The 21,573-nt window shown below is 39.1% G+C and overlaps 1 protein-coding gene across 1 annotated transcript; it reads left to right on the plus strand.

The window, feature by feature from the left end:
* The first annotated feature begins 701 nt into the window (after nucleotides 1-701).
* On the plus strand, nucleotides 702-2,596 carry LOC132631122 (uncharacterized). The gene is made up of 4 exons (XM_060346725.1): nucleotides 702-1,342; nucleotides 1,380-1,502; nucleotides 1,546-1,650; nucleotides 2,518-2,596. Exons 1-4 carry the CDS (start codon nucleotides 702-704, stop codon nucleotides 2,594-2,596), a joined length of 948 nt encoding a protein of 315 aa, XP_060202708.1.
* Nucleotides 2,597-21,573: the final 18,977 nt, after the last annotated feature.

The following is a 21,573-nucleotide window of genomic DNA, read 5'->3' on the forward strand; positions in this document are numbered from 1 at the left end:
AAACACGTTACGGACTCACCCGTGCCACAGAATGCCCAACGGAGGTCTAATTTATCAAGTCACCCCCCAACGGAAACAAGTCATGTTTTCAAACAAGTGCACAAATACAATCAAATCAAGTTTTAGTTTTTAGACTTCTAATTCTTTGAGTTCTCATTAGGCTCATTTCTATTCTCAGGAAGGTACTAACTAGGGAAAAATGCTCAAAGCCCCCATAATGATCTAGTGGGTCGTTACACCGATAAATGGAGGAGCTACACAACATCCGATATCAATGAAAGGCAACCACATAGATGATTACGACACAAGTTTTTATAAGTATAAAACTTTCAAGGACAAACACCAATTAATTAGTTTGTTGAAGCCTTCTTCCGTGAAGAAAGATCAAAGATTCAAAGCAGTGAAGATGTATATTGTGTTAGATGTGTAGATCCGGGTGGTGATTGGTGGTTGCAAGCTACAAAGCTTAAAAGTTGTGATTTTGAAATTTTCATTTAACGCAACATTCACTCATTTGGGGCGCAACATCTTACAAGCCATCATCCAATGCTTCAGAGGACGTCATTGGAAAATACATATACCATAGGTTCTTGAATGGAAAAGGTCCATCCACAAAAGAAATAAGAAATACAACTCAAGCTGAACTATGTTCTAAGATTAGTTATTAGAAGTTCTTGAAGGCTAGTGGGATAGCTAAAGCTATGATAGGAGGGACACCAGCCCACAGTTATGCAGTTCTAGATGCTTATAGTTATATGCTTAGGACTGTAAATGAAGGAAGCAAGACATCGTTGAAAGTTGATGACAATGGGAGGTTCAAATATTTCTTTGTATTTTATGGATCTTGGATTAGGGGATTTGTACATATGAGAAAAGTCTTAGCCGTTGACAGGACATTCTTAAGGGGCCCTTACAAGGGAGTTTTGCTATCTGCTGTGGCACAAGATACAGAAAATTATATTTTTCCTATTGCATTTTGTGTAGTAGATAAGGAGTGTGATGCTTCATATGAATACTTTTTTGAGCAATTGCTAGACATAGTCCCCAATACTACAGAGTTGTGCATCATTTCTGATAGGCATCCAAGCATAGGAAAAATGGTATCAAAGATTTACTCTAAAGCACACTATGGATGTTGCACGAGGCATCTTACTGAAAATGCAATAAAAGAATTTCATTGTGGAGATTTCCTTGGACATTTTTATCATACAACTAAAACATACTGTAAAGATGTGTTCAATGACCATTTTGAAGAAACTAGATATATCAATGCAGAAGTCGCCGATTATCTTGAGAATGTTGGCTTCCGTAAATGGAGTATAGCATGCTTCCCAGGAAATAGGTGAACTATCTTACTAGTTCAAATTCAAATATTACAGGTCCCCAACAATTATTGTAGTTGGTGGAACAACTGGAACAGTTGTTCCAGCAACTGTAGTAGTTGTGGGACAATTAAAGAGAATTGTTCCAGCAACTGCAATAGTTGTTGGGGGCCTGCGGTCGTCTGTATTCAGATTCTTAATAAGTTTTGCTTTTATATTTCAGGTATGATATGTTGACCTCAAACATTGCTGAGTCTATTAACTCAATGTTTAATGAAGAAAGAGAATTCCCCATTACTGCCCTATTCAACACTATAAGTAGGAGGTGGTAAGAAATATTCCATGAGAGGCGGATGGCATACCTCAACTTAACAACTATCTTTATCCCTTCGGCTGAAAAGAAAATAATGACTAACACGAATCTATGAAATAAGTTATTGGTCCATCGAGTAGATGAAGACACATTCACCATCACCGGGGAAAGTGGGGTCTCAATGGTTGATCTACGAAGAAAAACATGTTCGTGTCGAGAGTTTGACTTGGAAAAAATACCTTGTTCATATGCTATGGCAGCGCTTAGAAGTAAATTCGGAGATGAATATGGAAAGATGGTTTTTGAGTACTCTTCTTCGTATTATAAAGTAGAGTCATGCGTGCTTGCATATACAGACCCAATCTTTCCAGTGCTAGCTGAAGAATTTTGGAACCCTCATCCGGAGATTTTACAGAGACGAATACCTCTACCTGAAAAGAAAATCAAACGGGGAAGGAAACGGATGAAGCGGGTACCTAGAGTTGCAGAAGGATTTTCAAAGAAGAAGTTTAATAAATTCTCCTTATGCAAAAGATTTGGCCACAAAAAAATACATGCCCTACAAGACGAGGTGGTGATGCAGGAATAAGCCGTGGTGTAGTTTCATGATTTTAAGTTGTATTATTTACTATCCATACTTGACGTTATTAGTGATTTTGGTTTTAAAAAATTGTTGAAGTATATTTTTGAGCTTGTGTTAATGGAGACATTAGATAAATTATGTTGTGTTAAATAACTCATTCTATTAAAGTAGTCACCACCTGCTAATTGTTAGAGTTTTCTCAGCAACTTCAATAGTTGTCCCACAACTACTGTTATAGTTGTCGAACAACTTCTATAGTTGTTGCACAACTACTGAATTTGTTGGAATAATTCTTTTAGGTGTAAGCCAACAACTTCAGTAGTTGTCATACAACTAAAGCAATTGTTAGGACAACTACTGAAGTTGTCGAACAACTAAAGCAATTGTTGGGAGAACTACTGAAGTTGTCGAACAACTTCTATAGTTGTTGGCACAACTAAAGTAGTTGTTGGGCATAAAATATAAATTATTAAGGATAATGTCACGGCCCCATTTCACGGGTCGTACGGGCACCTACCTTATCCTTCCTGGCAGGCAAACCCTTACCCAACACTTCCTTCATAAAATCGTTTTACCAATTGAGACCAACAATACTGAAATATATAAGTAAATAAAATGTCTTGCTAGTAAATTCACACCTTACAATTTTAACAATACAAATTCCACGGATATAGTCTAGATGTGTACAAGAGCTTCTATGACATACAAGGATGGTCAAGTAAAATAAAATAATGACACAGATTCTACCTGGAAGAAGATACACAAAACTGTTGGAAGATATCTACCGCTACAACACCCTGAAACCTCCAAACAGTACCCTGAAGACACATCTACACCCCCAAAAGGAATATAACAAGAGTAGTATCAGTAAACCACACGTAGTAGTAAGCATTTTAGGCCGACTAATATTAGTTCACACAATATAATGTAAAATTAAACAGAATAAACACTAACACACACACACACACACACACACACACTCACAGATACACACACACACACACACACACATATATTAATTAGCGATTACATTTATTAGCTATTCCTACTAAGTAACCATGCATTATGAAATTACTCAGAGCCCCTCTATTATTGTCACTTACATAACCGTATATAACAGAATAACATAACCCAACAGCCTCATCTATTTCGCAGACACTCAGACATTCATAAATCGAAAATAAGAAATCGGGATAACTTTTCATACCACTTTGTCCTATCGGAACTGATTAATATCCCCCTTTTATTTCCCACAATATAGCGAACTTACTAATTAACGGGCAGACACAATGATACAACAATTCTAGACTACCTTCAACGGCTATCTAATTATAAATTATTCCTTATAAAAAATATCAACAACCCTTGAACAACGGAACACCCAATTTACGCATTTCATTCTTAGCCTTTCCTGACGTAGACATTAAATGCACGAAAAGCCACAACTACTTTGCTACGAAGGGATTCAACTCTGAAATCTCGAAAGTGAGTGATACCTTAATATAATGCCATAAGACTCATGAACACCATCATGAACCCAAGAACAAGATTCAAAATGAAGCATGCATAGTTAATCTAGACTCCTTGGTGAGTAATGCTTTCATGTCGTTTAAGGAAAATTCTTCTTTTATTAATCTTGAGGGAAAACTCATTACATGAGGGATTATCTTTATAATTTTTTTTAGCAATAATTATGGTTGAGGGCATACCATGATGAAGTCTCCGAAGGTTCTATCCAAGTAGCTCCAAGGGCGGCCTAGAATAGGGTTTTAGAAGAAAAGTAGGACAAACTCCGAAATTGGGCTTTTTAAACTATTTTCTGATTTTGCTCACTTCGTTGCAGCGAAGGGTTTCTCGCTGCAATGGGTCTGCTGCAGCGGTCACGGGTCCGCTGCAGCGAACCTTTTATACTTGGGCCCTTAAAATTTTAATCTACCCAGTTTTGATCACGATTCTGATTTCACGCAATAATTCTAAGCAAACCTAGCCTTTTAACATCCTAGGACTTGGTTTTGAACGTGACCCGTAGAAAGTTTCCATAGCGACCAAGCAAGTCGTTACATTAGATTCTAATTGGATAACCGTTCGACCCCAAACGGTTTAAGGTGGAGAAGGGACCGATAAGTCATATCATTGTGTCTGTCGTAGGTACATAACTATACGCTATGGTTGCCTATGTTGTTTGAAAAATGATCCGGAGAAAGTAACACGAACACACATTACGAGGAAGATTTAAAAATTTTAGGGAGGGAACCGCTTGCAACAAGCGGTCCCTCGTCATGACGGGCTCGCTGCAATGAAGAGCGGATCGCTGCAGCGGACACCTTACTACTAGAAAGTGTCGTTGGGGAAGGGGGTTCATCTCCTCTCCCTTCTTATATTTACTCAATCGCCCCCCTTCCCATTCCCCACGAAAAATCCCTCATTGAAACTTCCCCCTAGTTTCCCAAACTTCCCCTTACCCCTATTTAAACTCCTCACTCTCTCCCATGTCTCCGTATATTCTCAAAACATAGAAAAACACAATTCCTGGTGCACAGCAAGGGATATGCTTCTTGGGCAACTTCACCAACTTTTCATCTTTCCTAAGGTATGTTTCACGTCCCTCTACTCTATGCTGTCATTCTACATGCTTGATTTCAAAATTTCTCGTGCCTGTTACTAGTTAGTGTAACTATGATGGGATTTGTGGAAGATATTCTGATTTGTTTGAAAGAGGGTTTTGTGACCAACATGGGTGGGAGAGTTTTGGTTGTATTTAGTTCTTTAACGTTCAGATGGCCTTAGAACCGTGTTCTACTTAAGATCTGCTTGAAAATGGGGGCAGTATCATATTGGGGTGGTGGGTGTAGTGATGGGTACAATTTTAGGTATTTGCTTGAAATCTGAAGTCTAAATGTTGTTGAAATGATGTCTAAATGTTGTTGAAATGATGTTCTATAGGGCATAAACTACATGCATGCTAACATATTCCCCGATCTAGACTGAATTTTGTAGGTATTTGGTTGACATTTGAGACCCTATTTTTGAAAAAAAGGGTCTGTCTCATTGAGGAAGAGGATGGGTTCGCTGCAGCAGACCCGTCACAATGAGCCAGGGTCTCATGGCTACGACACACGTGGGTTGGGGTATTTTCATCCCTGGCGACTTATGTCTCGTTGTCAGATCTCGCTGCAGCGAGCCTACCATCGCTGCAGCAAATGAGTTTTGGGCAGAAACTCCAGTACATGATTTTTCTCCAACTTTGCTCGATTTTATCCGTCTTAATGTTATTCTACTCATTGTTGGTAGGAGACTAAAGTTGTTTCTTCTTACAGGTACTTGTTCTCTCTACACTATGGCCCAAGATAAAAGTGCTCCTCCCGCGGCCCCAGCCCAAGCTGCCCCTCTCCCCTACAATCGGTTTGTCACCCCACAATGCAAGACCCGCTTCTGAGAGCAGAAAAAGAAGGGAATTTTGGCAGAGAGAGTATTTATCATGGACCAGGTGGACGATCTTGCCCCCGATTTTTACCACCTCCTTCATGAGATCAAATGGACCAAGCTAGTGGAGTCCCTGGTCAAATATAATGCATATTGGGTTAGAGAGGTCTATGCTATGCTTTCTACTGCGGACTTTTCTTTCTCTAACCCGGTGGTTCAGCTTTGGGGTGTTGCAGTACCATTTGGCCCTACAATGATCAATGATGTTTATGGGCTTGACGACAACCCCGAGGATGTGTTGAAGGCAATGGATCATGATAGAAATGGTCAGTGGCTAGTGGATACTTTAGTGGTGGAGAAGAAGAGGCAGATTACTTGGGTCAACAACCGGACTAGGATCAAGTCCCACTATTTTTACTGTCGAAGCTCGGAGATGGCTGAACATTGTAGCTTGCAGGATCCATCTTTCGAGCAACACGTATAATGTCACCTTATCCCATACACTTGTGGTGGCTTGTGTGCTAGATAGGGTGCTAGTGAATGTGGGTGGTCGGGTGATCCTAGAGCTTAGGTGCTTCATGGACAAGCCGGGGGTGAGTTTGATGTTCCCTACCCTCATAACTGTGCTATGTGAGCGTGCCAACATTCCTAGGGAGCATAATGATTTGTGGGTCCATTCTGATGTTGATTTTGATCTACTGAGGGTGAAGGGCTCCCAAAGTCGAGGCAAGAAGAGGAAGGTTAACATGAGTGATGAGGATAGTGATGGTTCCGAGAAGGGAAGGAACAGGGCTGATGCTTCACAGCCCTAGGGCCCTCTTGAGCGGATTGACTTCCAGCTAGCCACTATGAAGACTTTGATGGCTGGTTGGTCACCGAGTTCCTTTGAGGTGGGGTCATCGAGTGGTGCTGCTGGTACAGGTGGGACTTAAACCAAGCTGCAGGACTCAGTGGACACTCTTCAGAGTGTATATGGTTCTTTGGCTAAGGCTCACAAGGATCTCCGTCAGGATATGGATAAGGAGAAAACAAATAATAGGGCTTGGGACAAGCTATTTGTTCACATGTGGAAGGGCATTAAGGGTATTCTGAAGGCAATCAAGCCGCGAGCAAAGCTTCCCAAAGCCGTCAAGGCCGATACCCAGCGGTTCTCCTTCCTTGGCGTGTCTGGTCTTGACACGGATGAATCTAATAGCTCGAGTATTGGCGGTGACTAGGCAACCAGTGGCCCCAAACACTAATGGCCCCTCTCTTATAAGCATGGTTTTTTCTCAGCCTGTGCAGGGCTTTTAATTACATACAATGGTTTTTATTTGTTTTTGGTATGATTGGACAATTTTCATTTGTTGTGCCCATACTTTGTTGGATATTTGTGTTGTTTTGGTGGTTGTAGACAATGGCCCTTGTTGGGCATGGGTTTTCATGCATGGTTGTGTTTAGAATTGCTCGTGCTGGCTTGTTTTGTTGAATTTTGTACAGGTTTGAAAAATTGGTTCCGCAGATGTAGGTCACTGGTTCAGGGTTCGTTGGTGCGGACGCCTTGCAATGAAAAGACTTATTACGACGATCGACTCTTCGTGACGACGACCCAAAGAGAGGCGAGGGTCCACTGTAGCGGGCTTTGATTTGAAACGAGGAACCCGCTACAGTGAGCCTATTTTCGGTGCAACGAAGGGAATGATTTCATCCCCCACCCTATACAGCATAACACCCAAACTCATTTGATTATTAGTCTAATTACATTACCATAACATTGTTGCTACAGATAGATGTCTGCTGGCTTATCCAGATACCAATTTGACTTACCAAGGTACCAATCGGAATCATCTAGATACCAATTGGACTGAGATTAAGAATTTTCGAAGAGACTGAGATCGCACGATAGGGAGAAAAGAAGCGAAGAATTCCAAGATGTCCCATAACCTCCCGTGGATGGGTACAAACATCATCGTACCATTCCACGAGACTTTACTAGAAATTCCTTTGTACTCATGAGACCGGTAACCTAGGCTCTGATACCAACTCTCACAGCCCCAGTTCACGGGTCGTACGGGCACCTACGTTATCCCTTCTGGCAGGCGAACCCTTAGCCAACACTTCATTCATAAAATCATTTTACCAATTGAGGCCAAGAATATTGAAATAAATAAGTAAATAAAATTCCTTGCTAGTAAATTCACACCTTACAATTTTAACAATACAAATTCCCTGGACCTAGTCTAGACCTGTACAAGAGCTTCTATGACATACAACGATGGTCAAGTAAAATAACATAATGACACAGATTCTGTCTCGAAGAAGATACACAAAAGCTGTCGGAGGATATCTACCGCTGCAACACCCTAAAACCTCCAAGCAGTACCCTGAAGACACATCTATACCCCAAAAGGAATGTAGCAAGATTACTATCAGTACACCACACGTAATGGTAAGCATCATAGGCAGACTAAGATTTTTTCACGCAATATAATGTAAAATTAAACAGAATAAACACACACACACACACACACATTAATTAGCGATTACATTTATTAGCTATTCCTACTAAGTAACAATGCATCATGAAATTACTTGGAGCCCCACTATTACTATCACTTACATAATCGCATATAATGGAATAACATAGCCCAACAACTTCGTCTATTTCGTAGACTCTCAGACAATCATAACTCGAAAATAAGAAACCGGGACAACTTTTCATACCACTTTGTCCTATTGGAACTGATTCACATCCCCCTTTTATTTCCCACAATATAACAAACTTACTAATTAACGGGCAAACACAATGATACAACGCTTCCAGACAACCCTCAACGGCTATCTAATTATAAATTATTCCTTATAACAAATATCAACAACCCTTGAACAACGAAACACCCAATTTACATATTTCATTCTTAGCCTTTCCTGACGTAGACATTAAATGCATGAAAAACCAAAACTACTTTGCTACAAAGGGATTCAACTTTGAAATCTTGAAAGTGAGTCATACCTTAATATAATGCCATAAGACTCGTGAACACCACCAATAGAGTATATATATACGCATAAGGAAATAATTACGGAAGTACAACTAAATAAATGTAATCTCTCACCAACCATGTACACACACACTAAATGGTAATGTTTTCCCCAAATAGTCATGACCTGCAGGGGACCCATAGTGTCCATGTACCGCTCGTTCCGGAACAAACCTCGGACCACGAGTTCATAACAAGGCCACATCGTCACCCCTGTCAAATGTACCTTACGCAGATGTATATGTTCCATCTTCAATTATTATAAGTATTATCCATCACAGTATATTATCCATAATTTCCATTACACGCTATTACCCATAATGTCTTAATCGAACATAATCAAATGATAAACACGAAGTGATGCCAGAATTAGTGATGTACCAATCGAATTACCATAAGTCATACTAGAACTCGATATTAATCATGCATACCTACAATGGAAATTACTATAGTAAAGTACGCGCCACCTAACATAGCGTAATCCAACCTATACTAAGACCAATTTACAACCGCATCAAGCCCAACCATTCTAGAACTTCCATGGTTACACATGCAACACTAATATCCTTCTTAGAACAATTAGCTAAGTTTCTCACTACTACAAGCCCTTTTTTAATGCTAACAATGTCAATCTATCGTATGTCCAACCGAACTTCTTGTCCGAAGACCTAATCATTCTTTCTCCTTTCAATTCTACGTCATATATACGTTTCACTAATCAATGTCTAACTCAAGTAAACCATAACCTACCTCGATGCCGAGCAGCTATCAAGAGTGTCGTGGAGTCTCCTTCTGTCGCCTTCCAGAATCAAAGCCTTGACAGCGAATTCTTATCATGAACCCGAGAATAAGAGTCAATATCAAGCATGTATATTTAATCTAGACTCCTTGGTGATTAATTCTTTTATGTCGTTTATGGACAATTCTTATTTTATTAATCTTGAGGGAAAACTCACTACATGAGGGAGTTTTTTAGCAATAACGATTGTTGAGGGCTTACCTTGATGAAGTCTCCAAAGGTTCTATCCAAGTAGCTCCAAGGGCAGCCTAGAATAGGGTTGGAGAAGAAAAGTAGGACAAACCCCGAAATTGGGATATTTAAACTATTTTTCTGATTTTGCTCACTTCGTTGCAGCGAAGGGTTTCTCGCTACAACGAGCCTGCTGCAGCAGTCAGGGGTCTGCTGCAGCAAACCTTTCATACCCAGGCCCACAAAATTTTAATCTACCCAGTTTTGATCACGATTTTGATTTCACGCAATATTTCTAAGCAAGCCTAGCCTTTTAACATCCAAGAACTTGGTTTTGAACGTGACCCGCAGAAAGTTTACATAACGATCAAGAGAGTCATTACAAATAAACCAAGTAATTCAATGATAATCGAAGATCAATCGAGCCATTTTAGAAATTATTAAGGATAAACTAAGTGATTCAATGATAATCAAAGATCGATTGAGCCATTCCATCAACCATTAAGGATAAACTTAGTGAATCAATGATAATCAAAGATCGATTGAGCCATTTTAAGAATTATTAAAGATAAACTAAGTGATTCAATGATAATCAAAGATAGTTCAAGTAATACTATTATTATTATTAAGGATAAACTTAGTAATTCAATGATAATCGAAGATCGACCGAGCCATTTTAGAAATTATTAAGGATAAACCAAGTGGTTTAATGATTCTTTTAGATGTAAGCCAACAACTTCAATGGTTTTCGTACAACTAAAGCAATTGCTAGTACAACTACTGAAGTTGTCGAACAACTGATTGAGTTGACAGAACAACTTCCATAGTTGTTGGCACAACTAAGGTAGTTGTTGAGCATAAACTATGAATTATTAAGGATAAAACAAGTGATTCAATTATAATCGAAGAACGATCGATCCATTTTAGGAATTATTAAGGATAAAACAAGTGATTCAATGATAATCGACGATCGATCGAGCCATTTTAGGAATTATTAAGGATAAACCAAGTGAATCAATGATAATCAAAGATAGCTCAAGTAATACTATTATTATTATTAAGGATAAACTTAGTGATTCAATGATAATCAAAGATCGATTGAGCCATTTTAAGAATTATTAATGATAAACCAAGTGATTCAATGATAATTGAAGATCGATCGTGCCATTTTAGGAATTATTAAGCATAAACCAAGTGATTCAACGATAATCGAAGATCGATCGAGCCATTTTAGGGACTATTAAGGATAAACCAAGTGAATGAATGCTAATCGAAGATAGTTCAAGTAATACTATTATTATTATTAAGGATTATCTTAGTGATTCAATGATAATCAAAGATCGATCAAGCCATTTTAGGAATTATTAAGGATAAACCAAGTGATTCAATGATAATCGAAGATCGATCGAGCCATTTTAGGAATTACTAAGGATAAACCAAGTGATTCAATGATAATCAAAGATCGATCGAGCATTCCATCAATTATTAAGGATAAACTTAGTGAATCAATAATAATCGAAGATCGATTGAGCCATTTTAAGAATTATTAAAGATAAACTAAGTGAATCAATGATAATAGAAGATAGTTCAAGTAATACTATTATTATTATTATTATTAAGGATAAACTTAGTGATTCTATGATAATCGAAGATCGATCGAGTCATTTTAGGAATTATTAAGGATAAACCAAGTGATTCAATGATAAATAACTAGAATAATTGTTGGAACAACTTAAGCAGTTGAAGGGACAACTAAAAGAGTTGCTAGGACAACTGAAGCAGTTGTTGAGCAACTACATAAATTATTAGACTAATTAAAGTAGTTGTTGGGACACTACAGAAATTACCAGAACAACTAAATAAAAAATTAACACAAGAACTAGTTGTCCATTAACCGAAATGGCCATTAAATAAAGTACAAAAAGCAACCCCAGACACAACCAATCCCCTAAGGTTTCAATTCCTTCTCAAGCACCGCAACAACATATCTTAGCCTAAAATTGTCCACTTCGTTGTCACTGAGTTGTGTCATATCAGTCCTAACAAGAGGTGATTAATAAATGCACAGGAGTACGGTCCACAAGCCTTCCTAGACATGTTTCTCGGGATATCCTTTAGATGCTCATACGACCATACTTCATTTAGTAAATTTTCAGGCAAATAGTTGAACTCTACTTTACTTAAGTAGTTTGGGCCACAATTGGAGAACAGGTTGGATAAATGTAAGGAAAATCTGCTCATCACACTCATTAGTAGTGCAATCATAAACTTGAATCAAGACCTTTGGCAAGAGGTTTGCACAGATTCACCTTCAATTTGTTTTTTGTCCTAGCATTCTTGGCATTGGTGTTTATGGCCAACCTTTTCCTTAATTCGGGAGTATAAGGAGATCACATTACGTAGCTCAGAAATTTGTTCCTCTTTGGTTGTTACTTTTCTAACTTCACTGACCATGAATTTATGGCCTCCAAAAAGGCATTATGCTTATCACAACATTTTTTGCATTCACAACAACAAGGGACCTTGGAGATACTTGATGTGCCAAGAAATTATGGCACATCCAAGGCCTTTTTACAAGAAGTTTTACTTATTTTTAAGCAAGTTAGTGGCAATGTAATGTGTTTTTAGTGTTTTTCAGGTATTGGAGCAATTTTGGGATGAAAACTGTTGAAGTGTAGAATTTGGCTTAATGATAAAATATTGGCTGTATTCTCAAATAAGGGTCGTATTCCTTGGGCGTATTTAAAGATAAGCAAAACCAGAAAGGCATGCTGAGAAGATGGTGAAAGACAAACAACTTTTAAGGACCGTATTCCACTTTACGATCCGTATTTCAAAGTGTATTTAGCATTAAGACACTTGGCAGAAAAGTTGAAGTTTTACAAGTTGAAAGATGATCAAGCAGAATATGGACCATAAATCAAAATACGGTCTATAATCCCTGATGTTACAGCTGCCCAGATGTTGAAGCAAAACCAAGGCGTAAACCAGTTTACGGTCTGTAATGTGAAATACAGACCGTATTTTATGTTGTCGGGGATCAAAGTGTAATTCTGTAACTTTTACGTTTCAAAACCTATACATAGTCCAATGTAGGGTTTTATTTCGAACCAGTTATTATTTTCTTGACTTTTGGCTTAGAACATTAAATACTCTCTTTACTTTGGAGATTCAAAACATCAATTCAAGTATTATCAATTCCTCTTTCCATCCAAAGCAAGCAATTATGAATTCTTCAATTTCTTGTTTCTTGTTCTTTGTCATGAGTAGCTAAATTCCCTTACTAGGGTTGAGCATTATTGGGATGAGCCTTACTTGTTCAGAACATACGCTGACAATATCATTCGGCGTTGTGTTCCCGAAAGTGAAGTGATGGCGATTCTAAAGGCAGGCCAAAACTCCCCTGTTGGGGTCATCATAGTGGTAACCGGACTACTGCTAAAGTTCTTTAATGCGGTTATTACTGGCCGACTATCTTTCATGATACAAATCTGTTGGCGCGGTCTTCTGATCAATGTCAGAGGCAAGGGAGTATAGGCAGAAGGCAAGAGATGCCTATGAACTTTATGATGGAGGTGGAGGTGTTCGATGTCTGAGAAATTGAATTTATGGGACCCTTTGCGAGCTTTGGTGGCATGAAGTATATCTTGGTTGCTGTGGACTATGTGTCAAAATGGGTAGAAGCGGTGACTTTACCTAATAATGAGGCCAAGAGTGTCATGGGGTTCCTAAAGAAAAACATATTTACTCGTTTTAGTACTCCGAGGGCTATAATTAGTGATGGTGGTTTTCACTTTTGCAATAGAGACTTCGCGGGATTAATGGAGAAGTATGGAGTGAAATATAGGATGGCAACTCCCCATCATCCCCAGACAAGTCGGCAGGTTGAAGTCTCCAGTCGGGAGATCAAGAGTATTCTAGCTAAAACGGTAAATGCAAACAGAACTGATTGGGCCCACAAGCTTGATGATGCTCTATGGGCTTACCGAACTGCTTTTAAAACTCCGATTGGAACTTCACCCTTTAAGCTCGTTTTCGAAAAATCTTATCATCTGCTGGTTGAACTTGAGCATAAGGCTATATGGGCTTTAAAGAAATTGAATATGGATTGGGAAGAGGCGACCAAACTCAGGTTGTTTCAACTCAATGAGATGGATGAATTCCGGTACTAGGCATATGAAAGTACAACACTTTATAAAGAGAGGATGAAGCAGTATCATGATAAGAAAATCCTGAAGCGAGAATTCTACAAGGGTGATCCCGTCTTGCTGTTTAACTCTAGGTTGAAGTTGCTACCGGGCAAGCTAAAGTCAAGGTGGTCTGGTCCATTTGAGGTGGTAGGTGTATTACCCCATGGGGTGATTGAACTGAAGTCCGGAGATGGAACTCGGACATTTAAGGTGAACAGGCAGAGGGTGAAACACTATCATGGAATGGTTTATGGGGATAGAATTGTTGACTGATACCGGTTGAAGCATCTTGGAACAAATGCTGACTCGGTACATGCCGACCAGGAGTAAATTGGCACCATCGTCATGCTGCGACGTTAAATCAAGCGCTTCTTGGGAGGCAACTCAAGTGTAATTTTTATTTTCTTTTTGTTCTTGAAGCATATAGGGTAATGTTTGTTTTGGTGCAGGACTATGTTGCAGAAAACTTTGATGAATATCAGGCAAGTTAAGCATCAGATATACTATTTTGCGACATTGCAAAATACTCCTTGGATTTACGGACCGTATTTCATAATACGGGGCATAAAACAAGGAGTATTTAACAATGTCACAAAGCAGTAGCACTGTAATGTAACATGAAAAATTACGACCATGGAATATGGACAGTATTGCAAAATACGTAAACCTAGTCATAATCCTTCATGACACAACACAGTGCACTGTCTAGAGAAACATCTTTAAATACAAGCCGTATGTCACTTTTCGGACCGTGTTTAGAAAAAAAGGGGCAGTCCCTTAAATTAACGGGCAGAGAGGGAGAATATATACCACCTCTTTTCATTATTCCCACCACTTCAAACATGACTTCCTCTCTTCCATCACAAACCCACGAGCTTCCACTTGCAAACCCATCTTATTCCACTCCCCATCTCCATAAATACACCATTATCCACTATCCAATTCATCATCTTTACCAAACCAAAACCCTAATCTCTTTGCCCTATATTTTAACTACTTCTTGTTGATTTTTCTCGCAAATTTCTTCAAGGTTGTCATCTAGTATTCATCATAACAGGTATGATTGACACTCTCCACTATTAATTTACTCAATTTGGGTATGAAATAGTTGGTAGGTGTTGATTACACTAGGGTCTTGAGAAGTTTGTCTTGGTTAATGATCTTGGGTTGGGGCAATGATGTTATGAGTTTGTAACTCTCTTGGGAAGTGTGTTGTTAGGGCCCAAATGGGTTGGAGGGCATTCCACACCTTGGATTTCAAATTTCAAGTTTTGGTATGCCCACCAATAGCATGACCCATGAGTAATTGAAACGAATTTGTCATGAAATTGGGTGAATTCTGAGTAACCCAACCCCCAATTGATGTTTTCTTGAACTACCAAAACATACTCTGTTTATGTGACTGTGTGAAGCGAAAGACGAACTCAGAATATGGATTGTATTTCACTTTACGGTCCGTATTTAGTCGTTATATTGAAAAGTCACAAGCAGTGAGGTCAAAAATATGAGATGGCACATTACGACCTGAATTATGGACCGTATTTCACTTTACGGTCCGTCTTTAATCATTAAATTGAAAAACCAAAAAAAACAGTGAGGTCCAAAAACAGAGATGGAACAATACGACCTGAGTTACAGACCCTATTCCACTTTACGGTCCGTATTTTATGTTCACAGTCATAGACAAAAGATAGTTTTTTTTACAGTTCTTTTGTTTTCGCCTTTGTTTAGTTGTTTCATGGTAACTAATAGATGTGTCTTTTGCAGGGATGGGTTAGAAAAGAAATGCAGCAAAGAAAGAGGGGCCCCGACGCAAGGGAAAAGGAAAGAAAGTGAGCTCGGATTTTAATTTGAGAGATGAACCCTCCAATTCTGAAGGAGAAAATTCAGGATCCAAGTTCACAGAAGTTATACCTCCACCGAAGGTCAGAGGGGCCCCCACATATGGCACATCAACAAGGCCATCTACACCCCCAACCATGACACTATCTAGATCTGATTCGGAACCCGCCCAGTCTGAAGAGGGGGATTCTGATGCAAAAGTAGAAAGCAAGGGGGCGACACAACAAACTGAACAAGAGAGTGCCTCAGATGAGCCAAGTTCTAGCCAAGCTCAGGATACTGATGCTGATACACCAGAGGGTCGGAAATTGGCCATCTGGACCAAATGTCTAGAGGAATAAAAACTCTGGTTCTCGCTCAAAAGTTCAAAAGAGTTATATGACCAATGGATGGCCAAGACAGAAAATGGGGGCAAGCCGCAGAGGAGCATATTTGAGGAGCGGTTGATTTTCAAGGGGGTTTCGGCATATTCATAGCTTGACGAGACCATCAAGATGTATCAATTAGATGCCTTCACTCACGAGTTAGGAGAGTATTGTTCGCATATCATGAGGGAATTTTATGCGGCATATGGGGTTGTGTTGATGGCTCTAAAAAAGTCCAGTCGCACTTGGCATCAAATACCTATGTTGGAGAATGTGACAGCCCAAAACTCCCATGTTGATATTTCTTCCAAGGCCATCAACAGAGTTCTATTTGGCAATGACTATGTGGCACCTACCAATTTGAGCCCTTTCCTAGACAAGAGGGCATGGAAAGACAATAAGTCTTTGAGGGAATGGACTGCAGCCACTATCACATCTCAGCCACACAAGCAGAAATGGACAGATAATGGGAGAGTGAAGATTACTAAAGTTTCTTGTCGATAGAAGCCTAGTTTTGGTGGACGTGTCTTAGGTACCGGATCACTCCAACCCAGGCTGACAACACCCTTACAACCAGTCAAGCAGTCACTATTGCCTCGTTTATGTCGAAGTGTCCGATGGATATTGGAGAGCTAATTGCTGAAGAGCTGCATGTGAGGGCACAGAAGCCCAAGAAAACTATGGTATTCCCGTGTCTTATCACGGAGCTATGTAGAAGGGCGAGGATATTTCAGCTTCCAGAATAGGACAACACCATCAAAGTGTCCATGTGGGTGATTGGAGGAAGAATAAGGTTTCGAGCAAGAATGACAAGGAGGCAGATCAGTCCGGTGATGACGACAACACTCAGTTAGAGTTGAGTCTGAGCCATGCTTTTGGGACTGATCCAATAGAGCCCGACTTTGATGCTACTGTTACTGAGCCTGTTGCTACCACTACAGGTGTCCCAGAGAGTGTTTCCGCAAGTACTGAGGCTGCGGCTGAGACGGTAGATCCACCAGCTTTCACAGTCGAGACAGCCCGTGGTACAGCTACCACACATAGTCCTCCCTCAGGGTATGCCACAGCTACTGGATCCGCTGAGCCTGAAGATCCAGAGTTGAAGCTGCTAAATTTCAGCCATGATAACTATAGTCAGATTACATTCAGGGCAGTGAAGGCTGAAAGACAGGTAGCGAGAATCCTGCAATAGTTCAAACCAAAGGTGGTGAAGATAGTGGAGACATTGATTACAGAGGCTACTACAGAGATCCGTGCGGAGTTCTAGAAGAAACACGAGGTATATCAGGCTAGAATAGATAGCTTTGAGTCTATATTGGTGACTCGAGAGTAGACTGCACCCGGTAGGGAGTCTGTTTCTTTGAGGAGTGAGTTGGCGAGTCTGAGGAAGGAGCTTGAGGCGATTAAAGCGCAAGGTGCAGGAGCCGCATCAGTTCCAGCACCACATGCCACTTTGCCGAGTATCATTCCGGTGTTGGATTTTATGAAGTCTGAAGAGGAGGAGGATGTTGTGTCCCTTGTGCGAGATAAAGGCAAGAGGGTCCGTGAGACAACTGAGGATCTAGAGGAGCTAGCCAAGAGATTGAGGAAGAAGGAGGAGAAAGATATGCAGCAGGCTATCCTTGAGTCCTTAGTTGAGCCACAACACCGATCAGGCGAGTCTAGTAGTAAGCCGCCTGATGAGGCAGGCCGGTCTTGAGATACACATAGCGCCTAGGGCGCCCAGGTATGACTCCCTTTTCTCTTTATCTTATTATTGACGCACAGAGGATAGTGCTTGATTTTTCTATTGGGGGTGTTATTGTAAATATGTGTTTAGGAACCCCCCCCCCCTGCCCCCATCGGCGTTTCTTTGCCAGAGTTCATTTCTTGAGGGGATTTTGTTGTCGAAACTGCATGTTTAGGTTGTTTAGGTAGAATAGAGTAGTTTTGACTTATATGGTAGTATTTTAGTAACTTGCGGCATGCTAATATTTGACATTAAAACAAAAATGGAATCCCTCAAAAATTTGATGAATACTTAGGAGTAACTATGAATTGACAGGATTGTTTTTTTCATGACATGATAATTATGAGAGTATTAAGTACGCTGAATAATTGCTTGGGATGTTTTGTTAAGCTGAATTTTGTTGCCATTGTGTGTTGTGAGTTTTATTTTCGTTCAGTTATTGTGCTTGCAATCTAGAACTTCCCGAGTAGTCGTGTTTGCATTCTAAGGATGTGTTGGTTCTGAAATGATCCTAGGCCATCTTTTTGTAATCGGAAACCCTTTCTAAATGCTTTTGTCCATACATGAATGAGCAATGATCCCTAGTTACCCATTTTGAGCCTATGTGACCTATTTTTTTTTTACTAGCCGTTAACGAGCCTTTACCCTTTCTTTGAATAATCCCATTCTTTGCACCAAAATCCCTCCTTGACATTGTGAATGAGAAAAACGAATAATTTGGGGGTTGTTGGGTGAATTTTGTGGAGAATGAGGCTGAAAACCTAAGTTAAGGGTGGAAGCGAAGTTATATGGTGTAGGGTTCGGTGTTGATATGCCTAGTGTTGAGAAAATAAATCTAGAAAATCTAAAAGAAAAAGAAAAAGAAAAGAAAAGGGGAAGTTATTAGTGTTAGTCCAATAAAGTCACATGACCCTACAGGATAAAGTAAAGAAGCGAAGTAAGAAGGGTGAATAAAAAAAAGTGTAGTGTTCAAGGACGGCGAGCCACTATTGACCGAATATGTATCCTACCTGTCCCAAAGCCTACATTACAACCCTACAAAGTCCTACAGTGATCATAACTAAGATGTCCAAAAATGAGAATATTGAAAATGAGGGCAAGCCTATGGTATGTGTAAGTGCAATCCGTGAATTTCTTTGTGAGAGTAAGTGACTTCTCTTCTCCTTTGTCTTAGTCCCTATTGTGATGTACATATGTGTGAGGGACATTCTTTGGTCTATGTGAGGGCATTCGGATGAAATTATGAGCATTCCCGAAAAAGCAATGTTTGTGTGTATATTGATGCTACGGATAATGTTCTGTCATGCATTGAAACTTCACTATGAGTTGTAGTGTCCTGAGTATGAGTCGTGTTCTGATTTTGAAAGTTGAGGTGGTTATTTGTGATAAACATGCATGCCCATAGTTTGAAGTTAGAACCATTGTATCCATTAGTACTCTGTTAGATCGAGTCGTTGTGTTGTATGACTTGCTTGAGGACAAGTAAAGACTTTATGTTGGGGCTGTTGATATGCCGGGAAATTATGGCACATCCAAGGCCTTTTTACGAGAATTGTTACTTGTTTTTAAGCAAGTTAGTGGCAATTTAATGTGTTTTTCAGGCACTGGAGCAATTTTTGGATGAAAACTGTTGAAGTGCAGAATTTGGCCTTAATGATAAAATATTGGCCGTATTCTCAAATACGGGCCATATTCCTTGGGCGTATTTAAAGATAAGCAAAACCAGAAAGGCATGCTGAGAAGATGGTGAAAGACGAACAACTTTACAGATCGTATTCCACTTTACGGTCCGTATTTCAAAGCGTATTTAGCATTTAGACACTTGGTAGAAAGCTGAAGTTTTACAAGTTGAAAGACGATCAAGCAGAATACGAACCGTAAATCAAAATACGGTCTGTAATCCCTGATGTTGCAGCAGCCCAAATGTTGAAGCAAAACCAAGGCGTAAACCATTTTACGGTCCGTAATGTGAAATACGGACCGTATTTTATGACGTCGGGGACCAAGTAATTCTGTAACTTTTACGTTTCAAAACCTATAAATAGTCCAATGTAGGGTTTTATTTCGAACCAGTTATTATTTTATTGACTTTTGGCTTAGAACATTAAATACTCTCTTTACTTTGGAGATTCAAAACATCAATTCAAGTATTATCAATTCCTCTTTCCATCCAAAGTAAGCAATTATGAATTCTTCAATTTCTTGTTTCTTGTTCTTTGTCATGAGTAGCTAAATTCTCTTGCTATGGTTGTGAACCTAATGTTTTATGATTGGGTTTATAATTGATATACACATAATGGATTATTAGGGTTTATTTATTCTTCATTCTTCATTCGTAATTAATGGTTGCAAACATTGATTAAAGCCATAAATCTTAATTTGTTGGGGAAAAGAATTAGGGTTTAGTAAGAATAAATAACAAGAACTCAAAGCTTTAAACTTTGTTTAATAAATTCACTTAGGAATAAGACGAATTTACTTGGCATAATTAACCGTTCTTCATATTTACTTTCTTATATTTGGGAAAATCATAAAAAGAGATAATCTTTATATATTGGGAAATAATAGAGATTCATATAGAGGTTAAGTGCATTCATATAACGATCCATTAGAAGTATATCAAGATCAATACTCATGATCATACACTTCATCTAAAAGGGACACACCTTTGGTTTCTTTTACCATAAATTACAATCCAAAGCAATTAGTTAGCTATTAGTCATAAACAACCAACTTTTACAAAAATCATCGGATTAAGACATTAACCTAAATTAAGCATTCTACGAGTTTAGTAACCTTTTCACACCATATTTCCTGTGGGATTCGACCCCAACCTTGTTGGGTTACTATATTTGACATCGTCCGCTTTACGCTAATTAAAGGTGTAATTTGAGCGTATCAATACTCATACCTATTGTTTTTGTCACTCCAGGAGTACCTACTTCCCTGCCAAGATCAGCTGCATACGAGTCTCCTCCTCCTGCCCACCAAAAGATCTACAAATATGAAAGTCCACGTGTGGACTAATGGTTTGGGTAGTAACTCTCTGCTCAACACCACAATCTCTCACAACACTCTCCTCGCCACCAGGTCTCTCAAGACTCTCATCATCACCAATTATATCTAATTTTATAGTTGTTACATGTGCCAATTCAGCTTTTAAAACATCAATGTTTGGATCCGGATCATCTTCAAAGGGCGTAATATCTTGAATATAATCCTTCCCTTTCTCTATGTTTGTTGAAAAAAGAAAAGGGTGCACAATCTGATTTTGCATCTGCATTTAAGAAAACGAGTATGAATATTCGGTAAACACAAAAAACCCCATCAAGAAAGGAAAAAATAAAAAATAAAAATCTCCAATCTGTTTTGATGATTAAAATTTTATTGCTTTTAGATGAACTCTATATGTACGTAGGGCTGCTTATTGCATCTGTTTTGATGATTACAATTTTATTACAATCTGATGATTAAAATTTTATTGCTTTTAACATCACAACACATAAACAACATGCAGTCCAACTTTCACGGAGTACACCCGACATAGTAGCAATTTATGAGAAACTAAAACATAAACAGACCGACATATCACCTATCTTAAATCTTGATCAGCCTTTGAACTCCAAAGTAAACAAAGGCTTGCAAAACAAAAGAGGCTTACAGGAAACACCAAGTTTTCAGTAGTTCTGCACAATGTTTGGATAAAGTAAGTAGATGAAATGTAAGGGTAGTAGGAATATATGTTTACTTCCACTGTTCCACTCCTATTGTTGGCATAGCTGGAAGGGATGTAAAGACATTTAATTCCTCTTTTTC

The sequence above is a fragment of the Lycium barbarum genome, chromosome 3, assembly GCF_019175385.1.
Source record: "Lycium barbarum isolate Lr01 chromosome 3, ASM1917538v2, whole genome shotgun sequence".
Classification (NCBI taxonomy): domain Eukaryota; kingdom Viridiplantae; phylum Streptophyta; class Magnoliopsida; order Solanales; family Solanaceae; genus Lycium; species Lycium barbarum.

What these genes read in the sequence shown, in the direction of transcription:
- LOC132631122 (XM_060346725.1), top strand. Translation starts at nt 702, where the DNA reads ATGATAGGAGGGACACCAGCCCACAGTTATGCAGTTCTAGATGCTTAT. An exon ending in GCATGCTTCCCAGGAAATAG is followed by an intron (nt 1,343 to 1,379) that starts GTGAACTATCTT and finishes CAAATATTACAG; the next exon opens with GTCCCCAACAATTATTGTAG. An exon ending in AACACTATAAGTAGGAGGTG is followed by an intron (nt 1,651 to 2,517) that starts GTAAGAAATATT and finishes TAATTCTTTTAG; the next exon opens with GTGTAAGCCAACAACTTCAG.